The following is a 27,757-nucleotide window of genomic DNA, read 5'->3' as shown; positions in this document are numbered from 1 at the left end:
GAAAGATTACAAACTAGAAGATACTTCTGTGTCCTCCAGACCCTGAGTTTCTTTAAAAGTGGCCATCTTAGGCCAGGAGTGGCAGCTCATGCCTGTAATCCCAGCACTTTAGGAGGCCCAGGCAGGAGAACTGCTTGAGACCAGGAGTTCAAGGCTGCAGTGAGCTATAATCACACCACTGCACTCCAGCCTGGGAGACAGGGCAAGACTCTGTCTCTAAAATTAAAAGAAGGAAAAATAATTTATAAGTAATGTCATTTTGTATTCTTCAAATCAACTTTAAAATGATTTTAAATTGTTATCTCAAAGATTGAATCTGTAACAAAGCTTAGCACTATTTTATCTAACTTTTTAAATAAAAATGCTTGCTCCAATTTTTTTTTTCAACTTCCATTTTAGATTCAGGGGATACATGTGCAAGTGTGTTACCTGGGTATATTGCAGGATGCTAAGGTTTGGAGTACAAATGATACCATCACTCAGGTAGTGGGTATAGTACCCAACTGTTTATTTTTCAACCTTTGTCCCCCTCCCTCCCTCTTCTCATTAGTAGTCCCGTTTCTACTGTTGCCATATTTATGTCCATGAGTACCCAAAGTTTAGCTCCCACATGTAAGTGAGAACATGTGTTATTTAGTTTTCTGTTCCTATGGTAATTCACTTAGTATAGTGGCCTATAGCGGCACCTATGTTGCTTCAAAGGACATGATTTCATTCTTTCTTATGGCTGTGTAGTATTCCATGGTATATATGTACCACATTTTCTTTATCCAATCTACTGCTGATGGGCACCTAGGTTAATTCCATGTCTTTGCTATTCTAAATAGTGCTTTTATGAACATGCAAGTACATGTGTCTTTTTGGTAGAACAATTTGTTTTCTCTTGGATATATACCGAGTGATGGGATTTCTGGGTCGAATGGTAGTTCTGAGTTCTTTGAGAAATCTCCAAACTGGTATCCACAGTGACTGAACTAATCTACATTCCCACAACAATGTATAAGCATTCCCTTTCTCCACAGCCTCAACAACCTCTGTTGTTTTTTAACGTTTTAATAACAGCCATTCAGACTGGTGTGAGATGGTATCTTATTGTGGTTTTGATTTGTATTTCTCTGATTAGTGATGTGGAGCATTTTTTCATATGTTTGTTGGCTGCTTGTATGTCTTCTTTTGAGATGTGTTCATGTCTTTTGTCCATCTTTTAATGGGTTTTTGGTTTTTGCTTGTTCAATTATTTAAGTTCTTTATAGATTCTGGGTATTAGACCTTTGCTGGATGCATAATTTGAAATTTTTTTCCCATTCTCTAGGTTGTCTGTTTACCCTGTTGATAGTTTCTGTTGCTGTGCAGAAGCTCTTTGGTTTAATTAGGTCTCACTTGTCAATTTTTTTTTTATTGTAATTGCTTCTGGGGACTTAGTCATAAATTCTTTCCTAAGGCTGATGTCCAGAGGGGTGTTCCCTAGGTTTTCTTCTGGGATTCTTAGTTTGAGGTCTTACATTTAAATCTTTAATCCAACTTGAGTTAATTTTTATATATCTTGAAAGGCAGGGGTTCCGTTTCATCCTTCTGCATATAGGTATCCAGCTATCCCAGTACCATTTATTGAATAGGGAGTCCTTCCCTCATTGCTTATTTGTCAACTTTGTTAAAGATTAGATGGCTGTAGGTGTGTGGCTTTACTTCTGAATTCTCTATAGTCTGTTCTATTGGTCTATGTGTCTGTTTTTGTACCACTATTATGTTGTTTGGGTTACTGTAGCTTTATAATATAGTTTGAAGTTGGGTAATGTGATGTCTCTGGCTTTGTTCTTTTTTCGTAAGATCACTTTGGCTATTTGGGCTCTTTATTGGTTCCATATGAATTGTAGAATTTTTTTTCCAATTCTGTGAAAAATGATGTTGGTAGTTTGATATGAATATCATTGAATCTGTAGATTGCTTTGGGCAGTTTGGCCATTTTAATTATACTGATTCGTCCAAGTCATGAACATGGAATGTTTTCATTTGTTTGTGTCATCTCTGATTTCTTGAGCAGTGTTTTGTAGTTCTCCTTGTAGAGATTCTTTCATCTCCTTGGTTAGATGTATTCCTAGGTATTTGTGTGTGTATCTATTGTAAATGGGATTGAGTTCTTTATTTTGCTCTCAGCTTGAATGTTATTGGTGATAGAAATGCTACTGATTTTTGCACATTGATTTTGTATCCTAAAACTTTGCTGTTTACAGTTCCAGGAGCCTTTTGGCAGAGTCTTTAGGGTTTTCTAGGTATAGAATCATATAGTCCATGAAGAGATAGCTTGACTTATTATTTTCCTATTCAGATGCCTTTTATTTCTTCCTCTTGCTTGACTGTTCTGGCTAGCACCTCTAGTACTATGTTGAATAGGAGTGGTAAGAGCAGGCATGGCATCCTTGTCTTGTTCCAGTTCTCAAGAGGAATGCTTCCAGTTTTCATGATGTTGGCTATGGGTTTGTCATAGATGGCTCTTATTATTTTTAGGTATGTTCCATCGAGGACTAGCTTCTTGATGGTTTTTATCATGAAGTGATGTTGGATTTATCAAAAGCTTTTTCTGTGTCTATTGAGATAATCACATGATTTTTGCTTTTAATTCTGCGTATGTGGTGAGTCACATTTATTGATTTGTACATGTTGAACCAATCTTGCATCCCAGGAATGAAGTCTACTTGTTCATGGTGAATCCACTTTTTGCTGTGCTGTTGAATTCAGTTTGCTAGTATTTTATTGAAGATTTTTGCATCTATGTTCATCAGGGATATTGGCATGTAGTTCTCTTTTTTTGTTGTGTCTTTGCCAGGTTTTGTTATCAGGGTGATGCTGGCTTTGTAGAATGAGTTAGGGAAGAGTCCCTCCACCTTGATTTTTAGGAATAGTTTCAGTAGAACTGGTACCAACTCTTCTTTGTACGTCTGGTAGAATTAGGCTGTGAATCCATCTGGTCCAGGGATTTTTATGATTGGTAGGGCTTTTTATTACTAATTCAATTTTGTAACTAAATATTGATCTAGTCAGTGTTTAAATTCCTTCCTGATTTAACCTTGGGAGATTGTGCATTTCCAGGAATTTATCCATTTCCTGTAGATTTTCTAGTTTGTGTGCATAGAGGTATATTCACAGTAGTCTCTGAGGATCTTTTGTATTTATGTGGGATCAATCATAGTGTCATCTTTGTTGTTTCTCATTGTGCTTATTTGGATCTTCTTTCTTTGTTAATCTAGTGGTCTACTGATCTTGTTTACCTTTCAAATAACCAACTTGGTTTTTGTTAATTCTTTATATGGATTTGGGGCCTCAATTTCATTCAGTTCCACTTTGATTTTAATTATGTCTCTTCTTCTGCTAACTTTGAGATTCATTTGTTCTTATTTTTCTGGTTCTTCTAGGTGTAACGTTAGATCATTGAGATCTAACTTTTTGAGGTAGGTGCTCAGTGCTATAACCTTTCTTCTTAACTCTGCTTTTGCTGCAACCCAGAGATTTTGGTATGCTGTACTTCTGTTTTCACATATTTCCAAGAGATTTTTAAAATTCTGCCATAATTTCATTGTTTACCCAAAACTCATTCAGGAGTAAGTTGTTTAATTTTCATGTTACTGTGTGGTTTCTGAAAGATCATCTTGGTATTGATTTTTATTTTTATTCCACTGTGGCTGACAGTATGGTCGGTATGGTTTTGATATTTTTTTTTTAATTTATGGAGACTCGCTTTATGGCTGAGCATACGATCAATCATGGACTATGTTCCATGTTAGCACTATTGTAAAAGAGTATATAGAACTATACATTTTGTGGGCAAATTCAAATGCAATTCATTAATAACTATAACCACAGGTGGATTAACATACTCTAGTCAATTTCCATATTGATAACTGCTGTGAGCTTTTATTAAACTTTTTTTTTTTTTTTTTTTTTTTTTTTTTTTTGAGATGGAGCCACCAAGCTCTGTCACCCAGGCTGGAGTGCAGTGGAGTGCGATCTTGGCTCAGTGCAACCTCCGCCTCGGGTTCATGCCATTCTCCCCTGCCTCAGCCTCCTGAGTAGCTGGGACTACAGGCGCCCGCCACCACGTCTGGCTTATTTTTTTGTATTTTTAGTAGAGATGGGGTTTCACCATGTTAGCCAGGATGGTCTCGATCTCTTGACCTTGTGATCCGCCCGCCTCAGCCTCCCAAAGTGCTGGGATTACAGGCATGAGCCACCACACCTGGCCTAAACATTTTTGATTAAGGCTAAGAGGAGAGCTATCTAATTCTTTTGGAAAATCTTAAGTATTTTTGTCAACAAAATCAATTTGTGTAGGTCTTATTCTGTCTCCGTATTATACAATGAAGCAGTACAATGAGCAATAAAACTCTACCATAATATATCTGAGTATCATGAAGCATATTAGGTCAAATCATATCCTGGAAACCATAACTTTAAGGGGTATTCATTAGTGCCAAGAAGTTGGAAGAAATCAGGTAGATTTCAGATTTCAGGGAGGAGTGGATTATTAGAATGTTTGGTGATTGCCTAGAACCTTACATGGGAGATGCCCCCAGCCTGACACAGCTGATTAAGAGCCTGCTCTGTCTTCCCAGTGCCTGAATTCACAATGACTGAGGGCCACTGAGGTGTAAGGAACCCACTTATGCTGACTTCAGTATCATTCCAGGAGAAATAGGGCATCCTCCAGTGACTAAGAGGCCATAATCTTAAAGAACTCAGAGAAGCACACAATTTGTCCAGATGAAGTCCACATCTCTGCAGAAGAGGGATAAAGAAAGAGGGGGAGTGGGAGTAAGTGAAGAGATGGCTTTATTGCTGGGATCCCAAGGGCAGCCATCGTGTCCTGTAGCTGGTGCCTAGCAGAGTCCCTAGGCTTGGAGCAAGTGACCCATACATATGGGCTGAAAGGAGAAGAAAAGAAAACTTGGGTTCCTAGGGAAGAAAAATACCTACAGAAACTTTTAAAAAGTACTATAGAGGTAGAACATTTATTTAAAAAAAATAAGTCATATTTATTGAACTGAGGAATGGCAGAGAAATCTCACACTTATAGGGAAAAAGAAAATACAATAAAAGTTAACACTTTGCACCAGACACTTTCTACTGCTTGAATATAAACTCCAAAAGGGCAAGGACTTTATCTCTTTCACTCACTGTGTATACCTAGCACCTAATTCAGGGTTTAGGGGCATAGTATAGCACTCAGTATACTACTTTTCAGTGAGTAAATAAATAAAACCAAAGAACCTAGCTAAAGTAAAAAACCTGACATTTAAAAGGGAGAGGTAATTATGAGCTCATTTTCCTAGCATTATGGAACACCAAGTGTGTGTCAGGCACTGAACTCAGTACTGAAGATAAAGAAATTAAAAGACAAGGTATCATCTGAGGTTGCTGGGATAACATTTCAGAGTAGAATTTTACTCCATCAACCAACATCTATCAGGCCCCTGCTTTGGGTCAGGCACCTGGCTGGGCACTGGAAAGACCAAGAGGTGAAGAAGTCCCTCTCCCTGCCTTAAGGAGCTCACAGTGGTGTAGGTGGGAAGCATCCATAACAGAGGTGCCTATATAGGGGGATGATCAAGAACAGGATGTGATAAATCTGCCTGGAGGGGATCAGCACAGTTACCTTTCACTACCAGCTTTAAGCAAAGAGCAGCAATCATTAATTGATCAGGAAGGTTATAGGATTCCTGCATTGAATGGGACTTTTGTTGTTTTTTTTTTTTTTTTTTGGAGACGGTCTTGCTCAGTGGCCCAGGCTGGAGCGCAGTAGTGCAATCTTGGCTCACTGCAACCTCCACCACCCGGGTTCAAGCAATTCTCCTGCCTCAGCCTCCCAAGTAGCTGGAATTACAGGCACCCACCGCCATGCCCAGCTAATTTTTGTATTTTTAGTACAGACAGTGTTTCACCATGTGTCCAGGCTGGTCTCAAACTCCTGACCTCAAGTGATCCACCCACCTCAGCCTCCCAAAGTGCTGGGATTACAAGCATGAGCCACCACACCTGGCTCCAAGGGGGCTATATTTTAGGTAATAAATCCCTGAACCCTATTCCTAGGAATCTCTACATATACTTCTTTAATGTCCTAGAACCTGGAAAAGCAGGTTTTTCCAACCCACTGATAAGCACTGGATTACACGACATTATGACAATTTTAAGATTATATGTGCAATAATAAAATGAGAACAGAACTCAGACTCCAGCTTCACATGAGGACTCTCAGTATTTTGTGTTGTATTATCCCCAAAGTATTTTAAAATTTTAGAAGCTGGCAGGCGCAGTGTTCATGCCTGTAATCCTAGCACTTTGGGAGGCCGAGGCGGCCGGATCATGACATCAGGAATTCAAGACCAGCCTAGCCAATATGGTGAAACCCCGTCTCTACTAAAAATACAAACCTTAGCCAGGTGTGGTGGCGCGTGCCTGTAGTCCCAGTTACTTGAGAGGCTGAGACAGGAGAATCGCTTGAACCCAGGAGGCAGAGGTTGCAGTGAGCCGAGATCATGCCACTGCACTCCAGCCTGGGTGATAGAGCAAAAACTCTGTCTCAAAAAAAAAAAAAAAAAAATCAGAAGCAGTAATTGCTCAATAAATGGCAGCAACTGTCACTGCTGCAGCTGAGTCCCGGGCTGCAAATGTCTATATAGGGCTCGTCAGGATAGATCAGGGCCCATCAGGAATTTCCCACAGGAGGTCACAGGAGAGTCTGAGGGGATTTCACACACAGCCCTGCTGCTGCCTGGGACATACTCTGACCTAGTCTAGCTCCACAGTCAGCACAAGCCAGCTCCAGGCATGCCCGCTTCCTGGGTGCTTTGCTTGTATCCATCCTCTTTAACCCTGCCCAGACTGGACCCAGCATGATTCATTTGCAGGCTCAGTACAAGGACCAGGAATAGCTAAGATCTATTTGTAAGCAGCCACATCCAACCCAGCACATAGGGATTTGTGCAGTTTTAAGCTCCAGACAGCTGTTTCGTGGTATCTATGCCAACACGTACTGCAGAAAAAGCACAAACCCAAATTGCCCCACTAGGTCAGGAAGCAGAGCTGGTGATACAAGCACCTAAGAAGTGGGGCAGCAAGAGACAAAAAAGGTCAAGAAACCCATTAGCTAGAGCTCATTCCTTAGCCCTTCATCCTTCCCTGCTCAGAAGGGGAAGGTCTTGCCTGTCTTTTTGGTGGTTATGAAAAGGGACACACTTCAGGAATCCCAAATGTTACCTTTGAATGTAGGCGCCTCGGTGATACCTATCTTTCCCCCTTACCTTTGATATCTTTTTTCATAATACTTTATTTAATGCTGAATGTGTTACACAACATATCAGCCCTCCAACTTGTGCAATCCAGAAGGGCGGCATCACAGAGCAGAAAAACTGGTCTAACTTCAGTGAGACACAGATTACACAACATGATGAACAAAAGGCCAGAAACAAATACACAAATATTCCCTTGGATTATGTAACTAATAAGTGGAAAACATATTTGATGGGAAAATTTAAAAAAAAAAGATTTCAAGCTTATGTCCTGATCCTTCCTTCTTGGTTATGCAGTAAACATAAAAGTTTTCAGTAGTCTTTTCTCTCCTTTACATTCATGCTGCATTTCAAACTGATACTCTACACAGCAATGAGTAGAACTATTTCACCTTTCTTTCTTCGTTACCTTTCATTACATGAAAGGGTTGTTAAGACTTCAAAACTGTATCACTTCACTCTTAATAAAACCATTTTTCAACATACTCAATGAGTTTGACTATAATTTCACTTCCTTCAGTAAGACATGACAACTATCAGTAAGCAAGAATTACATTCTCACCTTCCTGTTTTTTTGTGTGTTTAGGGAGGGGTTGAAATGGTTAAGGGCTAGCCTGAGTTGGCACTAACATTGCTCTCATAGGATCTTTCAGAGGCAGTGGAATGGGATGTATGAACTTGGAGCGGGTAGACTTGGATTCTAATTCTTGCTCTGTAGCTAACTTGGTCATCAGTTTAACCCTTTTGTGCCTCAGTTTTCTTCTCTATAAAATGGGACACAACGATCCTATGAAGCAAGTAAGGATGAGCACCCTGCACAGTGGTGAACACAGCTTTCAGTGGAAAGTTCTGAGGCGTTAAACAGCCTTGGCTTCAAATTCCAGCCCTGTTACTTACAGTGAGACCTTGGGGTTGTCACTTTAAAACCCTGCTTCCCTCTCAGAGTCATACCCCATGCTTTCACACCTGTGCTGAGTATGAAATGAGAGGCCATCTGTCAAGTGTCACCAGAGGTGGCTGCTCCCTGAATGATGTGCCTTACAGGTAATTGTCACTCAGACATCTGCAGCATGAATGGCCCTGTAGATGACAGATTTGAACGAATTAGTCACTATCTCTGAACACAGGTGCATGAGGCAGACTGCTTCTAAACAATTTTAAAGGGGATTTATGGCCCACAGGACTCCGGGGCTGTAATAACTTCGGGTACATTGGGCATAGCTGAACCTATGCACTCTTAGGAGTGCTGACCGTTCAGGGGGGTGGGGGAGATGACAATCTGGCCAACAGCTAGTGGCTAAAGCAGAAGCACCAAATCCCCACTTTTTGTTGATACATTTAGAACCCAGCCTTGCTCCAAAAAAGGGGTTCCTGGGCTTAGTAAGAACCAGCTGCTCAGTGCTAGCAACGGTGGAACCCTGTATAGTGACCTCTGCTTTATTTTAAATCTGCGAGCTACAGGCAGCTGACCCTCTGCACAGTACCTGAAAGGCTCGCTTTCAGGTCGAAGCGCCTTCTTAAGCAAGATCTGCACCTCAGCTGTCGACGAAGTGGGGACAGGTACACGACGGCGCCAACATTCCAGGGCGGTCACCCCGCAGGTCTGCGGTCGAGTTTCGGGGTGGGGGGAAGAGCCTTCGCTCCACACGGAGACCCTTGGCCCTATGGCTGGCAGCTGCTGCGCTGCGACCCCAGCCTAAATATCATAGCATCCCCGCCCTCATCGCGTTCCGCAGAAAATAAAAATGCCTCGCCCTGCTAGTCAGCAATGGGAGAGTCACTGATCCCCAACTTAGTGGTGGGACTGGGGGAGCGTGGCCCCGGGCCCTGCTGGAGCTTAAACACGAGCGATTACAGAAGAGGAAGAGACAAACCGAGTCCAGATCCAGAGACCGGCTCCCAGATCTCGGCGCGGCTGGGCAACACTCAGCACCCATCCGCAGAAAAGTCTAAGGCAGAGGAGAGCAAAGGGAGCCAACGCGGGCGCAAATGATCCAGGTGCAGCCGAGGCAGCGCCGCCGCCCCGGGCCTCGGTGTCCCGTTCTGCAAAGTGAGGACGGAGGATCGAAGTGTCTCCCCACCCTGCAAGGGCTCCACAGGGAACCAGACTAAAGCTGCCTTAGGCTCGGAGACCAGAAAAAGAGGGAAAGACAACAGGGAAGAGAAAGGGAGGAGTGGATGGGAGACCGAGAGGAAAGACGGCGGGGACAGGCTTGGCGGGTTTTCCGCCTTCCTCCTCTCCTCCTACACCTGAGTTCTCACAGCGGGGCCAAGGCCCCGCGCCCACGGAGCTTAGGCACCAGTAGTCAAGCTTCTCCCTCCTCACACCAATTTCTGCAAGGGACGGGGCATTCGGTGGGCAGCACAACCATGCATGCGAGGGGTGCAAGGGGGAGAGGTCCAGCTGCAGTCCGAGGGCAGGTGAGCCGGCCTGGAGCTGGGCAGGGGTGAGATAGCCCCATGCGGGGAATCGCAGGGCGCCTGCGGCCCAGCCCGCGAGCCCCGGGCGGGCCAAATTTTATTCCCCAACTTTGAGCAAGGGGAGGGGGTGTATGTAAAAAAAAAAAAAAAAGGAAAAAAAAAGTTGCTGAACTTTTCCCCCAACTCTGCCGTAGAGGCGGGAGCGGAGGGCGGCGCCTGCACCGATTCGCCGGCGGCTACGGTCAGGAGGCTCGGATTGGCGCGCGGGGGCCGGGGCCGGAGCTAGCGGGCGTGGGGGAGGGGAGCGGCCCTCCCCGCCCGCGGGATCGGCTCGCGCCGGGAGCGGGTTAATTTCAAATCGGGGGCTTGGCTGCTCCTGGACAGTCACGCTCCCTCTGCCCGCCAGCCGGCCCGCCAGTCCCGGTCCCGGAGTCTCTCTCCGGCACCCACCTCGGCGCTGCGGAAAGACTGACTGACTGCCAGGTACGCGGGCTCCCGGGCCTGAGAGGGGCAGCGGTGCTGAGGAGTCCCGGCTCAGCCCCCGCCGGCTCCCGCCGTGAGGTGGATTGACAGGTCAGCGGGACGCAGAGGGGCGGCGCGGCGCCCGGGCGACGCGGCATCGGGAGAGGGCTCGGGCGGGTGGCACTGGCGGTGGCCGCAGCGGCGGCCGTTTCCCGCCTCCCGCTCCGCCGGGGGCCGTGAGGGAGGAGCTGAGCTCCCGCGCAGAGGGGCGGGGGCGAGCGAGGGGGAGGGGCGGGGATGCAGTGGTTCCGGGCGCGGGTTTGCCCGCGCTCAGGCCCCGCGCAGCTAAAGGGAGGCGCCGGCCACGGTCCGACTTTCCGCGCCAAATTTTTAAATCGAAGGCGGAAGGTCCGGCCCCGCCCCTGGCGCCGTCGGCCAATCGCAGGCCCGCCTCCGGCCCTCTGGTTGGTCGGAAATTGTTGTCCTGGAAACCACGATGATGCTGTCCGGGAACTGTCGGGCGGGCGGCGGGCAGACAGGGCCTGGGGGAGGGCCTTTGGCCCAGAGGAGAGGGAAGTGCACGGAGCTAGTGGCTGCCCGGGGACTGTACCTGCTTGCCTTATTGGGCAAATGCCGCCTTCCAAGGTGGAGTCTAACGCCGTGGTGTGAACTGGCCACTCGAATAGGGACTAAATAGTGCTTTGTATCTTTAAGAAAGCTCTTTTTAAAATTAAAAAAAGCCTTAATTATAAGACTCTCTTTAAATGTCCAGCTGTATGCTTGGAGCTTTGGGACTGAATTTGGAACTTTCCTGTCAAGCAACCTCCCATGACTTTACTGCTGAGCCTGTGCACGTGTGTGTAAGGGGAGAAATCCAGGCATCTAGATGCAGACTTGTACCCAGTTACTTGGGATCGCGTGCGCTCAGCCGGGAGCTGGGCTTGTGCGCTCAGTCCGGAGCCCAGATCTGCGAACAGGTGGGTGCTTGCTAAAGTATTTGCTGGGGTCCAGAGAATGGCCCGCCTTTTCTACAGATGGGAGAGGGCTGTCACTAGAAATTCTGTGGGTTACTTGAAGTCTTAGGACAGCCGATCCGTTTGCTGAAGGAATTTACTGGCATTTGTTGGCGTTCTACGCCCAGTGGGGCGATCGCTGGTCGAGAATAAAATGTAAATATAGTTTGTCATTTTTCGTTAGTCTTTGTTTCCGTAGCCTGTTGTCCGTGAAGGAATTTTCAACAGATCTTTTGGTTCTTGTTTTTCTCTAACTTTTTCTATTTCCTTTTTTCTTTAAGGATATTAAAACTTTTAGTCCAATTGATTGGACTACTTGAACCATCGGGATTTGGGGAGGAACTCCAGATTTTTCATTTTTAAACTCTAAATGTATGAGGAATTTACAGAATGGAGAACGAAAAGGTACTTTATAACTTCAATATTCATCACTGCAATTTTAAATTCAGTATCATCCGGATTTAACTCCATAATTTTTCCCTATCCAATAGATCTTATTAATGCCACATCCTTGGTTAGCCTCTGTAATAACCTGGAAAAAAATGAACCTTATAGTTTCAAAAATATCTAGTTTAAAATATATACTAATTTAATTAATATAGTTTAAAAAATGAAAATTATCTTAATTCAGTCTCCAATCATGTCAAATGCCCTTTCTGAATTCCAGTTGTTCAAGAATCCTCAGAAATGTAATGAAACTGACAAATTTTATTATTCTTAAAAATATATTTTCTATATGTATGTCTTGGAGACAGCTACCAAATCATTAAAAACTGGAAAGATTGTAAAGGGGCAAACCTACCCCTCTTCAAGAATTCGTTAGTTTCATTACAACATTTCTGAGGATTCTTGAACAACTGAAATTCAGAAAGGGGGTTTGACATGATTGGAGACTGAATTTCTTTTTAAGATAATTTTTTACCAAATTGGCAGCTTATTTATGGGCTCTGCAAAATGCTCTGTTTAGGGGGCAAATATTTTGTAAGATTACAAAAGAATTGTCTTTGGGGGGGTGTCCAACTACTGATAGGTTAAAAAAAAGTGAACTTAAACATGCACATTTCTTAGTAGTTTTAGATGTTAGTCAAATAAGAGAATTACTATTGCTTCTGATAACGTGAGGCAAAGAAAAAGCCTATTCTCAGATCAGCACATCTCAGACGCACATACTGCAAGGAGCTCCTGTTGGGTCCACCACACTGACTTCTATGTAAGAAGAGCACCATACTTGGAGTGAGAATATCCAGGTTCCCATCCTGTGTGACCTCTCTCAGCCTACATCTTCTCTTCTGCAAGCTAGGAATGCAGGATTCCATGAACATACAAACGGAAAAGAGCTTGATAAACCCAGGATGTCACAGCAAGTCCCATTAATCCATGTTCTTGGTTATTTGGTTTGCCTATTATTTTACTTATTGCTCTTCCAAGCATTTTCTTTAAAATAGATAAAGATGAGAGTAGTGTGTGAAGTCCCTGGTGTCCAAAACTGGAAGGAACATAGTCTCCATTAGCCTTATTTATGAACTGCTGTTAATTTTCCCTTTTGTCTCAGTGGCTATCTTGCCTCTGCCAGGATCTAGCTTTGTGGTCTTAGGTAGCTGTTAGGTTGGTGCAAACGTAATTGCTGTTTTTGCCACTACTTTCAATAGCAAAAGCCACAATTACTTTTGCATCAACGTAATAATTTTACTTTTCTGGGCTCCATTTTCTCTATCTGTAAAGTGAGAGAGTGTGTGTTCAAAGAGCAGACTTTTCTGGTCAGAAATCCTGCTGTTGGACACTCTGGATTTCCCTGATAAATCTGACCATATGCTATCCCTCACCCTTGTCTCCTTGTCTCTCTGACTCTTCAGTGGTATTTTATTTAGCACCCATTTCATGCAGCCATTATGCTAGGTGGATAAGAATTTCTGCCCTGTAGGCCTTTACTTATTACAGTACCATGAGTAAACAAAAGTCATTTCTAGGAGTTTGAGATCATTTAACATTGTCAGTCCAATTAGGGGAAGCTGAGTGAAGGGCATTTGGGAACTCTATACTGTCTTTGCTACTCTTTAAATCTAAAACTATTTCAAAATACAATTATAAGTCCTAACTAAAGTTGTTTTTTCAGTGGTTGAAACAAAAGGTGAAAACATTTAGGCCTTATTGCAAAATTTAAAATGGGAAGTGTAATTATTAGAATGGACAATACACATCACATGACCATTAGAATACAGTTATTAATTTCCTCAACTCTACAATCTCATTAGACATTTTTTCCTTGGCATGATTCTATTCATTATGCAATTTCTGGAATCCAAGCTGTCTGATAAATCCTGTTTTACCATGGATTTAATTATTTACATTTTTTAAACCAGGAAAATCTCTTTTGTGAGCCACATAAAAGGGGACTAATGAAAACACCTCTGAAAGAATCCACCACAGCAAATATCGTGTTGACAGAGATCCAGCCTGACTTTGGCCCTTTAACCACACCCACCAAGCCCAAAGAAGGCTCCCAGGGAGAGCCGTGGACACCGACAGCCAACCTGAAAATGCTCATCAGTGCTGTGAGCCCTGAGATCCGCAACAGAGATCAGAAAAGGGGGTTGTTTGACAACAGAAGTGGATTACCTGAGGCCAAAGACTATATACACGTAGGTTTTCACGACTGGTTGGAGACTGGGAAATTTGTTGGGGGGCTTGTAGCTATTGGAGAAGTGCCAGCAATTTAAAGCATCACCACCTGAAGTCTGTTATTAACTTCCTTCAGAGCACCAGAAAGGTTTGAACCCCAAGAAATATAGCACTGGGAATTCTGAATCTTTGCATTATTTTCGTTTCAGGCTTTCCTTTCAGGTTTGCCAAGTGTTTTGTACTCCCCCACCCCGCCACCAACCTTTTCTCCCACCCAGACTTTGCAGCTGTTGAAGCTAAGCGTGTGTAAGTTGGTGTTAGTCATCGAGCACAGATGCCCCTAATAAATCTGTCAAACTTTATTTTAGAATAAGACAGTGTTTACCTTTTCCTTTGTAGGAACACTTATCTGGAGATGAATTTGAGAAATGCCAGCCAAGTCGAAAAGAGAAAAGTTTAGGATTATTGTGTCATAAGTTCTTAGCACGATATCCTAATTATCCCAACCCTGCTGTGAATAATGACATCTGCCTTGACGAAGTGGCAGAGGAACTTAGTAAGTATGCAAAGAACTCACTGAAAGAATTAATAATTAAAGTGGCTTTATGGACTTAACTCCTTCAGACCCCGGCTCATCTAGCCAGTGTTTGTAAAGGACACAAATAAGGCGACATGGAAATTTTCTATCCCTAAAGCCCTCTTCTAATTTAAGAATGAAGGCAAGTAGTTGCAAATTTCAGCAAATCTTGGAGGCAAAAAAATCACAATGAAGGTTGCTTCTGACTGCAGTTTTCTCTGAAGCTTTAAAGAAAGGCAATATTGTCTTATGACTTGTTTTACAAAGTTACAACTGTGAACTTTTGCCTCATTGCTCTGCCTTCCTGTTCTTGAAGAATCAGGCTGATGAATGGTTATCTTCCTAGTTGACGCTGAGGATCAGCTTCTGTGAGTGGGAACAGGACCTGTGCACTCCTGGACCTCCAGCACTATTCTGAGGACTAGTTTTCTGAATGTTTTGTGTTGGGCACAAGTTATTCCTCCTGCCCCTTTTTATCTTCTGTTCAAAGACCTGAATCTATTTGGAGCTAAAAAGGGGCCTGTGACAAATTGGAGTCATGTGGGTATCTTAATCTAAACCTGTGAAGAGATGTGCTGTGCAAGATAACACGTTTTAATACAAAGCAATCACCCCGTGAAGAAAAGTTGCCCTTCTAATACATGTTTGTAAATATCAACTGTATTTCACATTTTAAGAATATGCCATTTAGATTCATCTACTCTTCATATATGCTTAATGGTAGCTGGGTAGGAAGTTCAGCAAATATCTATTAATCTCCTACTACTATGTGTCAGGCAATGTTGTAGGAGCCTGGGATACATCCATAAACAAAAAGGGCAAAATCTCTTCTCTCTTAGAACCTATATTCTAGTGGGGCAATAGATACTGAGTAAAGGATATAGGAAGTAAGGAAGGATAATACATGCTAGAAGGTAACACGCATAGTGGAAAAAATAAATTGTAGATCAGGGTCAAGGGATCAGGAGTGCTGGGGAGGTGCTTTGCCATAAGTGGTCAGATCAGGCTTCCTTGAGAAGGTGACATCTGAGCAAGGACTTGAAAGAAGCAAGGTAGGGAGCTGTAAGGACATCAGGGAGAAGGGTTCCAGGCAGAAGGAACAGCTAGTACAAAGCAAGGGCATATCTGGCAGATTCCAGGAACAGCAAGAGGTCAGTAGGATCCACCCTTATTAAAATAGTGTTTTATTGATCACTTTTCCAGAAAGGCTGATCTCATCAAATATTTAAATTGAAATTAAGTTTCTTGAACGAAGAGAATTGTACCATTACAGAATATTGAAAACCCAATTTAAATAGATAGATGAGAGTCACAGAATTACTAATATCACATTGTTAATGGTAGCTAGAAAGTAAGCAAAATTAGACCCAAAACGGGATATTTTATTTTTATGTGAGTTTTTAAAAACTACATCATGGTTTTTGTACTTTTCTGAAATCTCAGCATTTTGTTTCTATCGTATGATCATTATAGATGGGTGTGTGTGTACCTGTAGGTATTGGAAGGGGTCGGAAAGTGTGAGATGTAGAGTTTTAAAGACTTGGTTTGCTACTTGCTAGCTCTTTGCGGGTGAGGGTGAGCTACTTAGCTGGTCTGAGCCTCTGTTTTCTCATTCTTTTTTTTTTTTTCCCTTGAGATGGAGTCTCGCTCTTTTGCCCAGGCTGGAGCGCAGTGGCGGGATCTCCATTCACTGCAAGCGCCGCCTCCTGGGTTCATGCCATTCTCCTGCCTCAGACTCCGGAGTAGCTGGGACTACAGGCGCCCGCCACCACGCCCGGCTAATTTTTTTGTATTTTTATTAGAGACGGGGTTTCACCGTGTTAGGCAGGATAGTCTCCATCTCCTGACCTCGTGATCCGCCCGCCTTGGCCTCCCAAAGTGCTGGGATTATAGGCGTGAGCCACCGCGCCCAGCCTTTCTCATCCTTTTTAAAGTGAAGATCATAATACCTACTTCACAAGTTTAGGGTGAAAACTTCCTAAAGCTGTGTAGCACATCTTGGGCCCTCATTAATTATTGCCTTTCTAATTCATATGATTTGTACCCTTGGAAAGCAAAGACATGTCTTTCTCACCTTCACAGTATTTGTTGAGTATGTACACTTACAGTACAGTTAGGAAAGTGATATTATCCGGGACCTACTGACGAATAAACCATGGAAGAAAATGCTATTCAATTCTAAACAAGTTACAAAAATCTGTAACACACAATTGCACGTTCTTTGTAGATGTTGAACGTCGTCGCATTTACGATATCGTGAACGTCCTAGAGAGTTTACATATGGTGAGCCGCCTCGCCAAAAACAGGTACACTTGGCACGGGCGACACAACCTCAACCAAACCCTTGGCACCTTGAAGAGCGTCGGGGAGGAGAATAAGTATGCCGAGCAGATTATGATGATCAAAAAGAAAGAATATGAGCAAGAGTTTGACTTTATTAAGAGTTACAGTATAGAGGATCATATCATCAAATCAAACACTGGCCCAAATGGACACCCAGACGTGTGTTTCGTGGAACTCCCTGGAGTGGAATTTCGGGCAGGTGAGAGATGGTAGTGAAAACCCCAGGCTGCGTGGCATTTGTCCTCTGTCTAAGGAAAAGGTCCTGTGGAGAACACGGCTCTAAAGCTACTGCTGCCTTTAATGTTCAAATGCCGCAGTTGTCAGCTGTATGATCAGGTGGTGGTATTTTTAGCCTTGTTACTTTAGAAGTCACTTGTCCCTTTATGAATTTTAATTCTCTAATCCTCATCCTTCTCTAAAGCGTCCGTAAACAGCCGCAAAGACAAGTCTTTAAGGGTAATGAGCCAGAAATTTGTGATGCTGTTTTTGGTGTCAACGCCTCAGATAGTAAGCCTAGAAGTTGCTGCCAAGATTTTAATTGGGGAGGACCATGTGGAAGATTTGGATAAAAGCAAGTTTAAAAGTAAGTGTCATGACTGCCATGGATTTTTGAACCTATTCTTAAACAATAAAATCTCAGTCGTAAACTCATTTCCAAATTAGGAAACATAGGTGCATAAACAGATCTTCTCTAATTATGTTTTTATATCTTCACTTCTTCCCAGAAGCCATGATAATATTGATTTAGCTAACTCGTTATGATACATAGGTATCACTACTCTTTTTTTTGTTTTGCTTTTTGGTTTTTGGGTTTTTTTGAGACGGGGTCTCGCTCTTTTGCCAGGCTGGAGTGCAGTGGCGCGGCCTTGGCTCACTGCAACCTCCACCTCCTGGGTTCCAGCGATTCTCCTGCCACAGCATCCAGAGTGGCTGGGACCACAGGCACGCGCCACCATGCCCAGCTACTTTTTATGTTTTTAGTAGAGACAGAGTTTCACCATGTTGGCCAGTAGGGTCTCAATCTCTTGACCTGGTCATCCACCCACCTCGGCCTCCCAAAGTGCTGGAATTACAGGCATGAGCCACCATGCCCGGCCAAGTATCACTACTCTTATTTGACACATTGCTTCTTTTGATATTTTAACACTGTTCTCATTAAAAGTAAACACTGGAAGAATCTATTCTGTGTAAGCTCTAAATGAGAGTAAATTGTAAAGTGGATCTGGACCCCAGGTCTCCTTCCACTGATGCTGATATAGAGGGTTTATAAATGACTCATAAACTTGTCCCCAGAAGTGACCTGCAGCACAGGTAGCCTGCCATTTTGAAGGAATGGTTTTAGCTAGATTATCTGCTCAAAATTCGGAAGGGACTGTAAACTGGATTCCTAACAAAAGAGCTACGCCCTCACCATTACACCAGACTTTGCAGGAAGGGTGTGGAAAGAAGTGCTCAGAGGATGGGGAGGGGCACTTGGCTTGGGAGATCTGCAATTTCAGAAAACACATCCTGATACTACTGAGGGGTTACTTGCCTTTTGTGAGTCACCAGATAGTTTTCATCGTTGTTTCACTGGTTAGTCATAACCTTGAAAACTATTCCAGGAACTGCAGAGGTGTAAGTTACTGAATCCCCAGGGAAGTCAGAATCTTCTGGTATGGCTAGGAAGGAGACTTGATTTGTAATTTGTACTATCAGGATGGCAGTAAAAACAGACTTTTTGTAACAAAACTCTTTAAGATATGTGAGATTTGTCAAATTCACAGATCTATGTTTTGCATATTACATAAAGACAATATTTTAAAAATTACACATGTTGATGGGGTACAGAATTTTCCATGCTGCTATAGTAAATACATTTTGTTATAAACTATTGCAAGCAGAAAAGCAAGACATTTGTCACTGATACTTTTATTTCTCTGTTCATAAAGTTCTTCTGAATCCTCATTAGGAGATACCCAGGAATGGTGACTTTTTATTTTTGAAATAGTCTGTAACATAGTTTCAGACAGGGTGATCTCATCAAGTCATTTTTTCTTTGTCAACATATGCTATTGTCATTTCAGCATTGAGTACTAGCAGTAACTGAGTCTTTTAAATATTTAAAACTTTTTTATGGTAATTAAAGCTGTATCACCAGAACTTAAAAGGAGGCAGATGTTTCTCTGTCTGACATTGATGGTTAAGACAGCTCCTAGAATATACATGAAGTCTTTCTGAAGAAAAATTCTTTGATCTTTTCATTATTCCATTAAGTGGTATATATACTTTTTTTCCCAGCAAAAATTAGGAGGTTGTATGATATAGCTAATGTTCTGAGTAGCCTGGAGCTTATCAAGAAAGTTCATGTTACAGAGGAAAGAGGCCGAAAACCAGCTTTTAAATGGACCGGCCCAGAAATCAGTCCAAATACCAGTGGTATGTATTTTTTTCTTTCACCTTTTGCTTTATTATTTGTGTGTGTGTGTGTATATGTGTGTGTTTTTTTTAATTTTTAATTTCCAGTGTGTGATGTTCCCCTCCCTGTGTCCATGTGTTCTCATTGTTCAACTCCCACTTATGAGTGAGAACATGCGGTGTTTGATTTTCTGTTCCTATGTTAGTTTGCTGAGGATGATGCTTCCAGCTCCATCCATGTCCCGCAGAGGACATGATCTCATTCCTTTTTATGGCTGCATAGTATTCCATGGTGTATATGTACCACATTTTCTTTATCCTGCTTCATTATTTTGAATTAATGCACATTGGGAGATATTTTCCCTTCCCTTTCCTACTCACAGCCCCACATGGAAAAGATATATATGATTGAAAAGATGATTCAAGATGAATGGCAATATAGAAAGTTTGGCTACTGGCTCCATCAGCAAACCAAGATCCATAACAACCTCCCTCCCTGTGTTCAAGAAGTAGAGTCTGTATGTGAAAGGATTCGGAAAGTTGAAAGCACCACAAAGCATAAAACACTATTGCTGCTATGTGGCACAGTGACCACAACAGAACCTGTGCCCATTGAGAATATGAAATGAGTTCACTCTGGTATCAAAGTAGATATTTCTAGTCTTCATCTTAACTCTGCGATGCTGACATTTTGCATTCTACCTAAGATCCCCGCCCAGAATCATTGAAAATGACAAGAACGTGGGCCATGGAGACAGAGGGAAACTTAGGTTCCATTCCCAGCTCTGCCACTCTGGCTTTGCAGCCTGAGGCAAGTTACTTCTTCGAGGCTTAGTTTTCTCATTGGTGAAATGGGAAGAACAATGGCACCTCAGTGGAGTTACTGTGATTTTGGTATAATCTCAGAGAGAGGTCCTTTGGTGCAGGAATTTGGAGTGAAAGTTCTGGGGCCATACTGACCAGGTTCATATCCCAGGCCCACATGCTCCCAGTTGAGAGACTTTGAGCCAGTAGGTTAATGTCTCTGTGGGTCAGAGCTCTCATCACTGACACGGGGCTGCATTTCTTGAGGGACAGTTACCTCATGGAGCTGTGAGGATCACCCTTATTTCATCAGATCTAAGACTCCACTGATTGTAAGATGCACAATTCTTTCTATATCACTAAGAAAGAAAAATTGCTAATAACTACCCTCTAGCACACCACTGGTTATAAGATATAGTGCAGTTTCAGAAATGCTAATATAGGAAATACTGTGTCTCGGAATTCATTTAATAAGACAAACAAGGTTTTCTCTGTAAAGCCCTTAGAACAGTGATAGGCACATGGTCAGTGCTCTGTAACTTGCCACTTTTATTCCTAAAATTGTTTTATTTCATATCCCAAAGGGAAACTGAGCCATCCAGGTTTTAATACACAGATGTTTTCCGTTTCAGGCTCCAGCCCAGTCATTCCTTTTACTCCCTCTGATTTGGAGGTGAGACGGTCTTCAAAAGAGAACTGTGCCAAAAATCTCTTTTCCACACGTGGGAAACCAAACTTTACTCGACACCCATCTCTTATCAAATTGGTAAAGAGTATAGAAAGTGATCGGAGAAAGATAAATTCTGCTCCCAGTAGCCCTATCAAGACCAACAAAGGTATGTTTTCAGGAATGTCAGGGATCTGCTAGGAAGAATTCCCTTTTATCTCAATTTGTTTAGCTTACTTGATCCTTGCGATAGTTGTCAGAGAATTATTTCAATATCTATATACCCAAAACCTCTTGAAGCCTAACTAATGTATAAATTTAAAAAGTCATTTATGGGGCTTATTGTTTAATTGCTATGCAACTTTGAGGAGAGATACAAATTTCTGTTCCTCTGACTTCAGTGAGGTTTCATCTGTGTGAACATTTATTCTTTAGCTTTGACTGATGCTCTCTTCCTTTCTGTTTTACCAGCTGAGAGTTCTCAGAATTCTACACCCTTCCCAAGTAAAATGGCTCAGCTCGCAGCTATTTGTAAAATGCAGTTAGAAGAGCAATCGAGGTAGGTTGGCAATGCTCTTTAATAACAGGATGAATTACTTTTACGTTGCATTATTAGGATTACTTATTTTATGTGAAAAGAAGCACTAGCCTTGAAAACTGGAGAGCTAATCTTTTCTGTATCTCATATTCACTCATTACAGAAATTATCTGCATGTTCCATAAAAGCGTGTCTTCAATGTGAGGCTTAAAGCTGTAGAACAGTTCAGAGAAAATGTATATCCATCATGTCGTGTATTAAATCTTGTCTTTTAGTGAATCCAGACAGAAAGTGAAAGTACAGCTGGCAAGATCTGGACCCTGCAAACCAGTAGCCCCTCTGGACCCCCCAGCGAATGCTGAGATGGAGCTAACAGCACCATCCCTCATCCAGCCCCTGGGAGTGGTTCCCCTGATCCCCAGCCCATTGTCATCAGCAGTGCCCCTGATCCTACCTCAGGCCCCTTCAGGCCCATCCTATGCCATCTACCTGCAGCCTGCTCAAGCCCACCAAAGTGTGACGCCACCCCAAGGCCTGAGCCCCACAGTCTGCACCACCCACTCTTCTAAAGCTGCTGGAACAAAAGACTCCACAGATGCCACCACTGAGAAGGCAGCCAATGATACCTCAAAGGCCAGTGCTTCTACCAGGCCTGGAAGCTTACTGCCAGCACCAGAGAGGCAAGGGGCAAAGAGCCGAACCAGGGAGCTGGCTGGAGAAAGAGGCTCAAAGAGGGCAAGCATGCTCGAGGACAGTGGTTCCAAAAAGAAATTTAGAGAGGAACTAAAAGGACTTGAAAATGTCTCCACAGTAAGTACAGCCTTGAACTGCACAAAGCTTTAGGAATTCCCTAGTCTATTACAGGAAGATTGGTGACTTGTGAAATTTACTGAAGAGCATTCTCTCAGAAGACAAGGAACTGTTCCTTAGCATCCCATAATCCAAATGAGGCCCTCAACAACTAATCCCCTGGCTGGGATGACAGCAGGGACATTTTTAACCTTTGGAGGAAGGGATTATTTGCTCTCTTTTTAAAGTACCACGGGTGGTTGTCCTTAAGTCCATTTCTCCATCACACACTGGAATGGAAACACCTGTCATGAAAGTCATAAATAATTTACAAGCAGACGTAAGCCCAAATGAACGAATGGATGCACAGGGTTCCTGTAACTCCTGCTTTCTGAGTCACTACCTAATGTTTGTTTGATGTCATGTAACTGGCATCTGTTGCCTAGAAGATAAATTGCTCCCCGTTTTTACTTTCTACGTAAAATTTAAATCATAATTTCTATTTTATGTAAATAGAAAAATCAAACTGATCTTGGCAAATTGTAGATATAGTTCATATATTAGTTTCTGGAGATTTCGACGTGCAAGATAAATTTTTTTTCCTAAGTGGAGATTAGTTCAGGAGGGAATTAATATTTATTGGATACCTACCCACATATAGCAGACACAACAGATATTAGGCACTTTTACATACAGTATCTCATTTTTGTCCCTTAGGACAATTATATATGAAAGACATTACTGTAACATCCAATAAATACCACTAAATGTACAAGTAAAAGTTAATCTGTCATTTTGCCCCTGCTCTTAATACAAGGTATTTTACTTCTCCATGTCTTATTTTTCTGCATCTGTAAAGAATTTATTCCATCAGTTTTTTCCTCATCACCTACTGGGTATAAAGCACTATGCTCTGGATCAAATCTAACCCAGTACCTGCCTTTGGTGGCAATTGCTTTTGGGTACTTGCCTGTGGGCATATTATAGTTTTTGTGGGGTTAAGTGAATTTATTCCATGATGATACACATAAAAGGGTTTGATCCTTTTAAGACGTCGTATAAGCTAAAAGGTATTATCTGTTACTGTTGTTATTGAAGAGGAAGCTTAGAGTTTGACAAATCTTCCCTGAGGATGGCCTCATGGTAACCATTCAAAACATCTACTATCTTACATAATATCATTTTGTATTTATATACTAAGGGGGAAATCACAAGACTTTGCTTGATTCAATATTCTGGGAGATCCATAACCTCTTTTGGCCAACGGGTATGATTTAATAATGGTCTCCTGTTGCTTACATAGTTATTCAGGATTAGGGTTTTCAGTGGATAGATTTTCCATACACTCCTGCTTCTTTTTTATATGTCTGAAACTTTAACCATTTCTTTTTTCTTTTGAGACAGGGTCTTACTCTGTCACCCAGAATGGAGTGCAGTGGCATGATTTTAGCTCACTCCAGCCTCGACCTCCAAGGCCTAAGTGATCCTTCAAGTGGCTTAGACTACAGGTGTGCTGTCATGTCTGGCTAATTTTTTATTTTTGTGTGGAGACAGGGTTTCACCATGTTGCTCAGGCTGGTCTCAAACTCCTGAGCTCAAGCAGTCCGCCCACCTTGGCCTCCCAAAGTGCTGAGATCACAGGCATATGCCATCATGCCCAACCCACTTTTAACCATTTCTTTTTAGTATGACCTGAGCAAAACAAAGACAATGAGAGATTCATGTGTTAATTCATTCAACAAATTTTTACTGAGAATTTACACTTCTAGGGGTGGAAAGAAGATAAGTATGCAAAAAAACACAAACATATCAGGTAGTGAATGATAGGAATGAAGATGGCATGATAGGAGGAAGGGGTGGGAGGGTTACCATGGGCTAGAAGAGTTCAAGTTCAAATATGTCAGATTCATTCTGCAATTTAATAGTTCTAATTTTTTTTTAAAAAGGGGAATTGGCATTATAGGTTAAAAGATTTTATAATGAATGTAGTTGGTTGGAAATTTTTAAATTATTATTCTATTACTATGGGTTTTACTGAAGACTTGAAAGAGTTAAACCAGCAATCAGAATAATTTGTACCATGAGAGAATATAACTAAAGCTAACAGAGAGGAGCTCTTCGTGAAGCACCTAAATTTGCCCCTTAAAAATCTCTTCCAGCCGTTTTCAAGGCACCTACTAGTAGAGATTTTGAGTGGTACCAAGTGCCTAAGAAACAAAATTAAAAACTTGTGGTATACTTTTAGCTTTGTGGATTCTGAATTCCCTTGTTCCCAAGGAAAAAACCTATTAACAACTAGATTAAACTGTTGTTTTGACAATAGAGAGAAGGGTCTGAAGGAAGATAAAAGGAGGGCCCTAGTTTATAAGAGCAGTTTTTAGCTTTTGCCAGTCCTACTTATGGTGAGGCTAAAGCAGACTTTTCATGCAGTTCAGCCACCCATGTAATCTTTTTCTGTTTGGTAAAGTACAGTGATCTAGTAGGCATGTTGGGAGGTACATGGAACCCTATCCTTGGGCCTTTTCTATTTGTGATACAACTTTATTGCCTAAAGCTTTTGCTCAATGGCATGTGCGTCTCTAATATGAATTCATCAATTCTCTTATTTGTAATTTTTTTAACTCTGGTGTACTTTGTGTATTTTAAGACTGCTTGTTATCATTAGAGCAAGCAGTACTAGAAAGAAATCTTCACTTATATAATTTCTGTTTTAAATCAGGGGCCAGCAAACTTTCTTTAAAGGGCCAGATAGTAGACATTTTTTGGGTTTTAGGGCCATATGGGCTCTGTTGCACCTATCCAACTCTGCCATTATAGCAGGAAAGCAGCTATAGGCAGTACATAAATGAATGAGTATGGTTGTGTTCCAATAAAACTTTATTTATAAAAACAGGCAGGGAGTGGGAACTGGCCCATGGCCCATAGTTTAGCCCCCTTTTCTCTAAATCAGTGTCATTTAAAGTTGCCTTAAAATACTAGTCCTCCTTAAATGCCTACTGAAAATATTGTTGCCATATAATTTGGGAAATGCTACCTGCTGTGTGCCCCACTTGGAGATTTTTAATGCATGCCACCATTAAAGTCTCTTGGAAATCCTCTAATAAAGACACGATTTGACTTTGTTTAATTCAGCATTTTCCAATTATATTTGACCATGAATCAAGCAATGCCTATTTGCAACCCGTGTACCTAGGGGCCCTCAGAATGCTCTTTGGGAAATACCATTCTATATAATTCAAGAACAATCAGTTACTACTACATCATACCAAGGAGTCCAGTAGCAGGAGTTAGGTTATCAATGTGAGAGTGGTGTGCTGGATGAATCCTTACCCCTAAGCAGGGTCACTGCCAGCATCCAGAGGTGTCCTAAGACCACAGGTGGCATTTAAGAAACATGTTCTGTATTGTTCGGGGCAAGCATTGGAAAGGGTGGGAGGGGATTCTCCTCTAGGAGCCAGGTGACCAGCCTGCCTGCAGCCCACACCACTGGAGGCTTTGGTCCAATGAGGCAACCACCAAGGGATGTTAGTCCTGAAAGAGGCACGTGGCTGTTTTTCTTCCTGTATTTGTGTGTAAAATAAACCCTTCCTCCTTGTTTTCTAGACCTTGTTCCCATCAGGATACCTAATCCCTCTCACCCAGTGCTCATCCCTGGGGGCAGAGTCCATTTTGTCTAGTAAAGAAAACTCAGGTGCTCTTTCCCCAAACCACAGGATTTACAGCTCCCCAATTGCAGGTGAGTGCACATAAAACACTAACCAGATGTGGGCCGGTCTCAAGTTCACTTAAGCCTTGTCAACTTCTTGGATAAATGTCTGTGCTTTTAAGATATCTTCCCCCTTTTCTTTCCAGGTGTTATTCCAGTGACATCATCTGAACTCACTGCTGTTAATTTTCCCTCTTTTCATGTAACACCTTTGAAGCTAATGGTCTCACCAACTTCCGTGGCAGCCGTACCTGTCGGGAACAGCCCGGCTCTCGCTTCAAGCCACCCCGTTCCCATCCAGAACCCAAGCTCAGCCATTGTAAACTTCACCCTGCAGCACTTGGGACTCATCTCACCCAGTGTGCAGATGTCTGCCAGCCCTGGGCCTGGAATCGTTCCTGTGTCTCCAAGAATAGAGGCTGTTAATGTCGTACCAGAAAATGCAGGCACTCAGCAAGGAAGGGCCACCAACTATGACTCACCAGTCCCAGGCCAGAGCCAGCCAAATGGACAATCAGTTGCTGTGACAGGGGCACAACAGGTGAGAGGCTTTCTACTTAATTTAATTTTTCCCGGAATTATTAAGTCCCAAGTATCTGTGTCATAAGAGACTCACTTTTGCTTTCCCTCTTTGGAGAGGGAAAGGATGGGAGAGTCAGGAGACTGAAGGCCTATGTTACTTCCAGAACCTAGGAAGAGTGTCCAAGGCATCCATATTATTGGGTTATCATGAGATTTTTGTCTCTCCCCTAACAAAAATAATTGAGAATGTAAAACTCATCAAAGCTTCCTTCGCCAATTTCCAGATACGCCAGTTTCCCAATGTGCAATATATCCATCCAGCCCAATCTTCCAAGTCTGGTAAGATTAGGTATCTGTGTGGTTGACGTCTTTTGTCCATTCTTCTCTTTCCAATCAGCCTGTTCCTGTGACACCCAAAGGGTCACAATTAGTGGCCGAAAGTTTCTTCCGTACCCCAGGTGGACCCACCAAGCCAACCAGCTCATTCTGCATGGATTTTGATGGTGCTAATAAAACCTCCTTAGGAACTCTCTTTGTCCCACAGCGAAAACTGGAAGTCTCAACAGAGGATGTCCATTAATCAACAGATGTTGGCTTAGTTTAATTTTCTAAAGAGTTGTTTAATAGAGAAATGTACACAGACTGATTTGGAGAACACATTCTCTGAAAATACTGTAAATACGTTGGGGATTTGCTCAATGTGAAATCAGATATTTGTTTTCGTACATATATATATACACAAACACATATATTTGTATAAAGCTAAGTTTAGCTTTCAATCCTACAAAATAAAAGTAAAATGTTGAACTCTAAGATATATTAACTTCTGGGGGAAAAAAATCCATTATTTTAGCTGTGCCTATACCATTATGCAAAGTAACTGTATTAAAGTTTACTTCCCTCTGAGTAAATATGTTTGACATGCCTAACACAGCATTCCCTTAAACATTTTGCACAAAGAAAACGCTGTGTGATGTATAATGTTGTATTTTTAAATAGGAGTATAGCTATATTTTTTGTAATTTCTTTAATCTGTTGTTGCAGTGTATCTTTTTTGTAAAGTTTGCAACAATCCTCAATCAAGTCTATGGAAAAATTATTTATAAAATGTATTTTTAATCATAAGTTGTTCAAATTAAAACTTTTCTAAAATGTAGTTAGCATTTTCATTTGGCCAGTTAGGGCACTGTTGGGAGAAAATTAAAATTTACCTAATCACAGAGGCAAATTCTCAGTAAAGAGTACCCATCCTGGGTGCCATTAGATATGCAAAGTTTATAGAATGTTTCTACATTCTGTCCCCCATTTTGACCCTTGAGATTGCTCCACTTTTGCAGAAGTAAAATTGGCTTTGGAGAGGCTGTTGCTTGGCCAAGGACACCCAGCTAAGTCCCATGTGCTTCCTACCACACTCCGGGAGATTAGAAATGAAAAGAAGGTGCCTAGGGGACCTGACGTGACCAGCATCTGTCCCACGCTTCCTGCTCTATGCAGAGGTGGGTCTGTACCTGCTCTCTTAACACACTTCTTGGACGGCCCAGCTCCAGGGGTGTGAAAACAGGAGTAAGGATTCTAATGTCCGCCACACCTGGAGAACTACTGTACCAAACCCCCAGGAG

At 42.3% G+C, this 27,757-nt stretch overlaps 1 protein-coding gene across 4 annotated transcripts; it reads left to right on the top strand.

Annotated features, from left to right (window-relative positions):
• Positions 1–10,035: 10,035 nt before the first annotated feature.
• Positions 10,036–27,049, top strand: E2F8 (E2F transcription factor 8). Of its 4 annotated transcripts, none has more exons than XR_637396.4 (14): positions 10,036–10,184; positions 10,936–11,140; positions 11,458–11,581; positions 13,537–13,815; positions 14,195–14,351; positions 16,600–16,914; positions 17,137–17,298; positions 18,996–19,133; positions 20,549–20,752; positions 21,055–21,142; positions 21,397–21,931; positions 25,514–25,646; positions 25,834–26,157; positions 26,536–26,806. XR_637396.4 is itself a non-coding variant. In XM_009186434.4 (14 exons), exons 3-14 carry the CDS (start codon positions 11,567–11,569, stop codon positions 26,716–26,718), a joined length of 2,604 nt encoding a protein of 867 aa, XP_009184698.1. In that variant the 5' UTR covers positions 10,039–10,184; positions 10,936–11,140; positions 11,458–11,566; the 3' UTR covers positions 26,719–27,049. The 4 variants fall into 4 exon arrangements, 3 of the variants coding, with proteins under 3 accessions (XP_009184701.1, XP_009184698.1, XP_009184700.1); XM_009186434.4 differs by having other exon boundaries at positions 10,039–10,184; positions 25,763–26,157; positions 26,536–27,049; XM_009186436.4 differs by having other exon boundaries at positions 10,039–10,274; positions 25,763–26,157; positions 26,536–27,049.
• The last annotated feature ends 708 nt before the right edge of the window (positions 27,050–27,757 follow it).

The sequence above is a fragment of the Papio anubis genome, chromosome 12, assembly GCF_008728515.1.
Source record: "Papio anubis isolate 15944 chromosome 12, Panubis1.0, whole genome shotgun sequence".
Classification (NCBI taxonomy): Eukaryota; Metazoa; Chordata; class Mammalia; order Primates; family Cercopithecidae; genus Papio; species Papio anubis.
This window is presented reverse-complemented; position numbering and strand designations above follow the sequence as displayed.

Excerpts from the sequence above, each read along its gene's own strand:
- E2F8 (XM_009186434.4), top strand. Across the intron at positions 20,753-21,054 it reads CCCTATCAAGACCAACAAAG|CTGAGAGTTCTCAGAATTCT; the intron begins GTATGTTTTCAG and ends CTGTTTTACCAG. Across the intron at positions 26,158-26,535 it reads CTGTGACAGGGGCACAACAG|CCTGTTCCTGTGACACCCAA; the intron begins GTGAGAGGCTTT and ends CTTTCCAATCAG.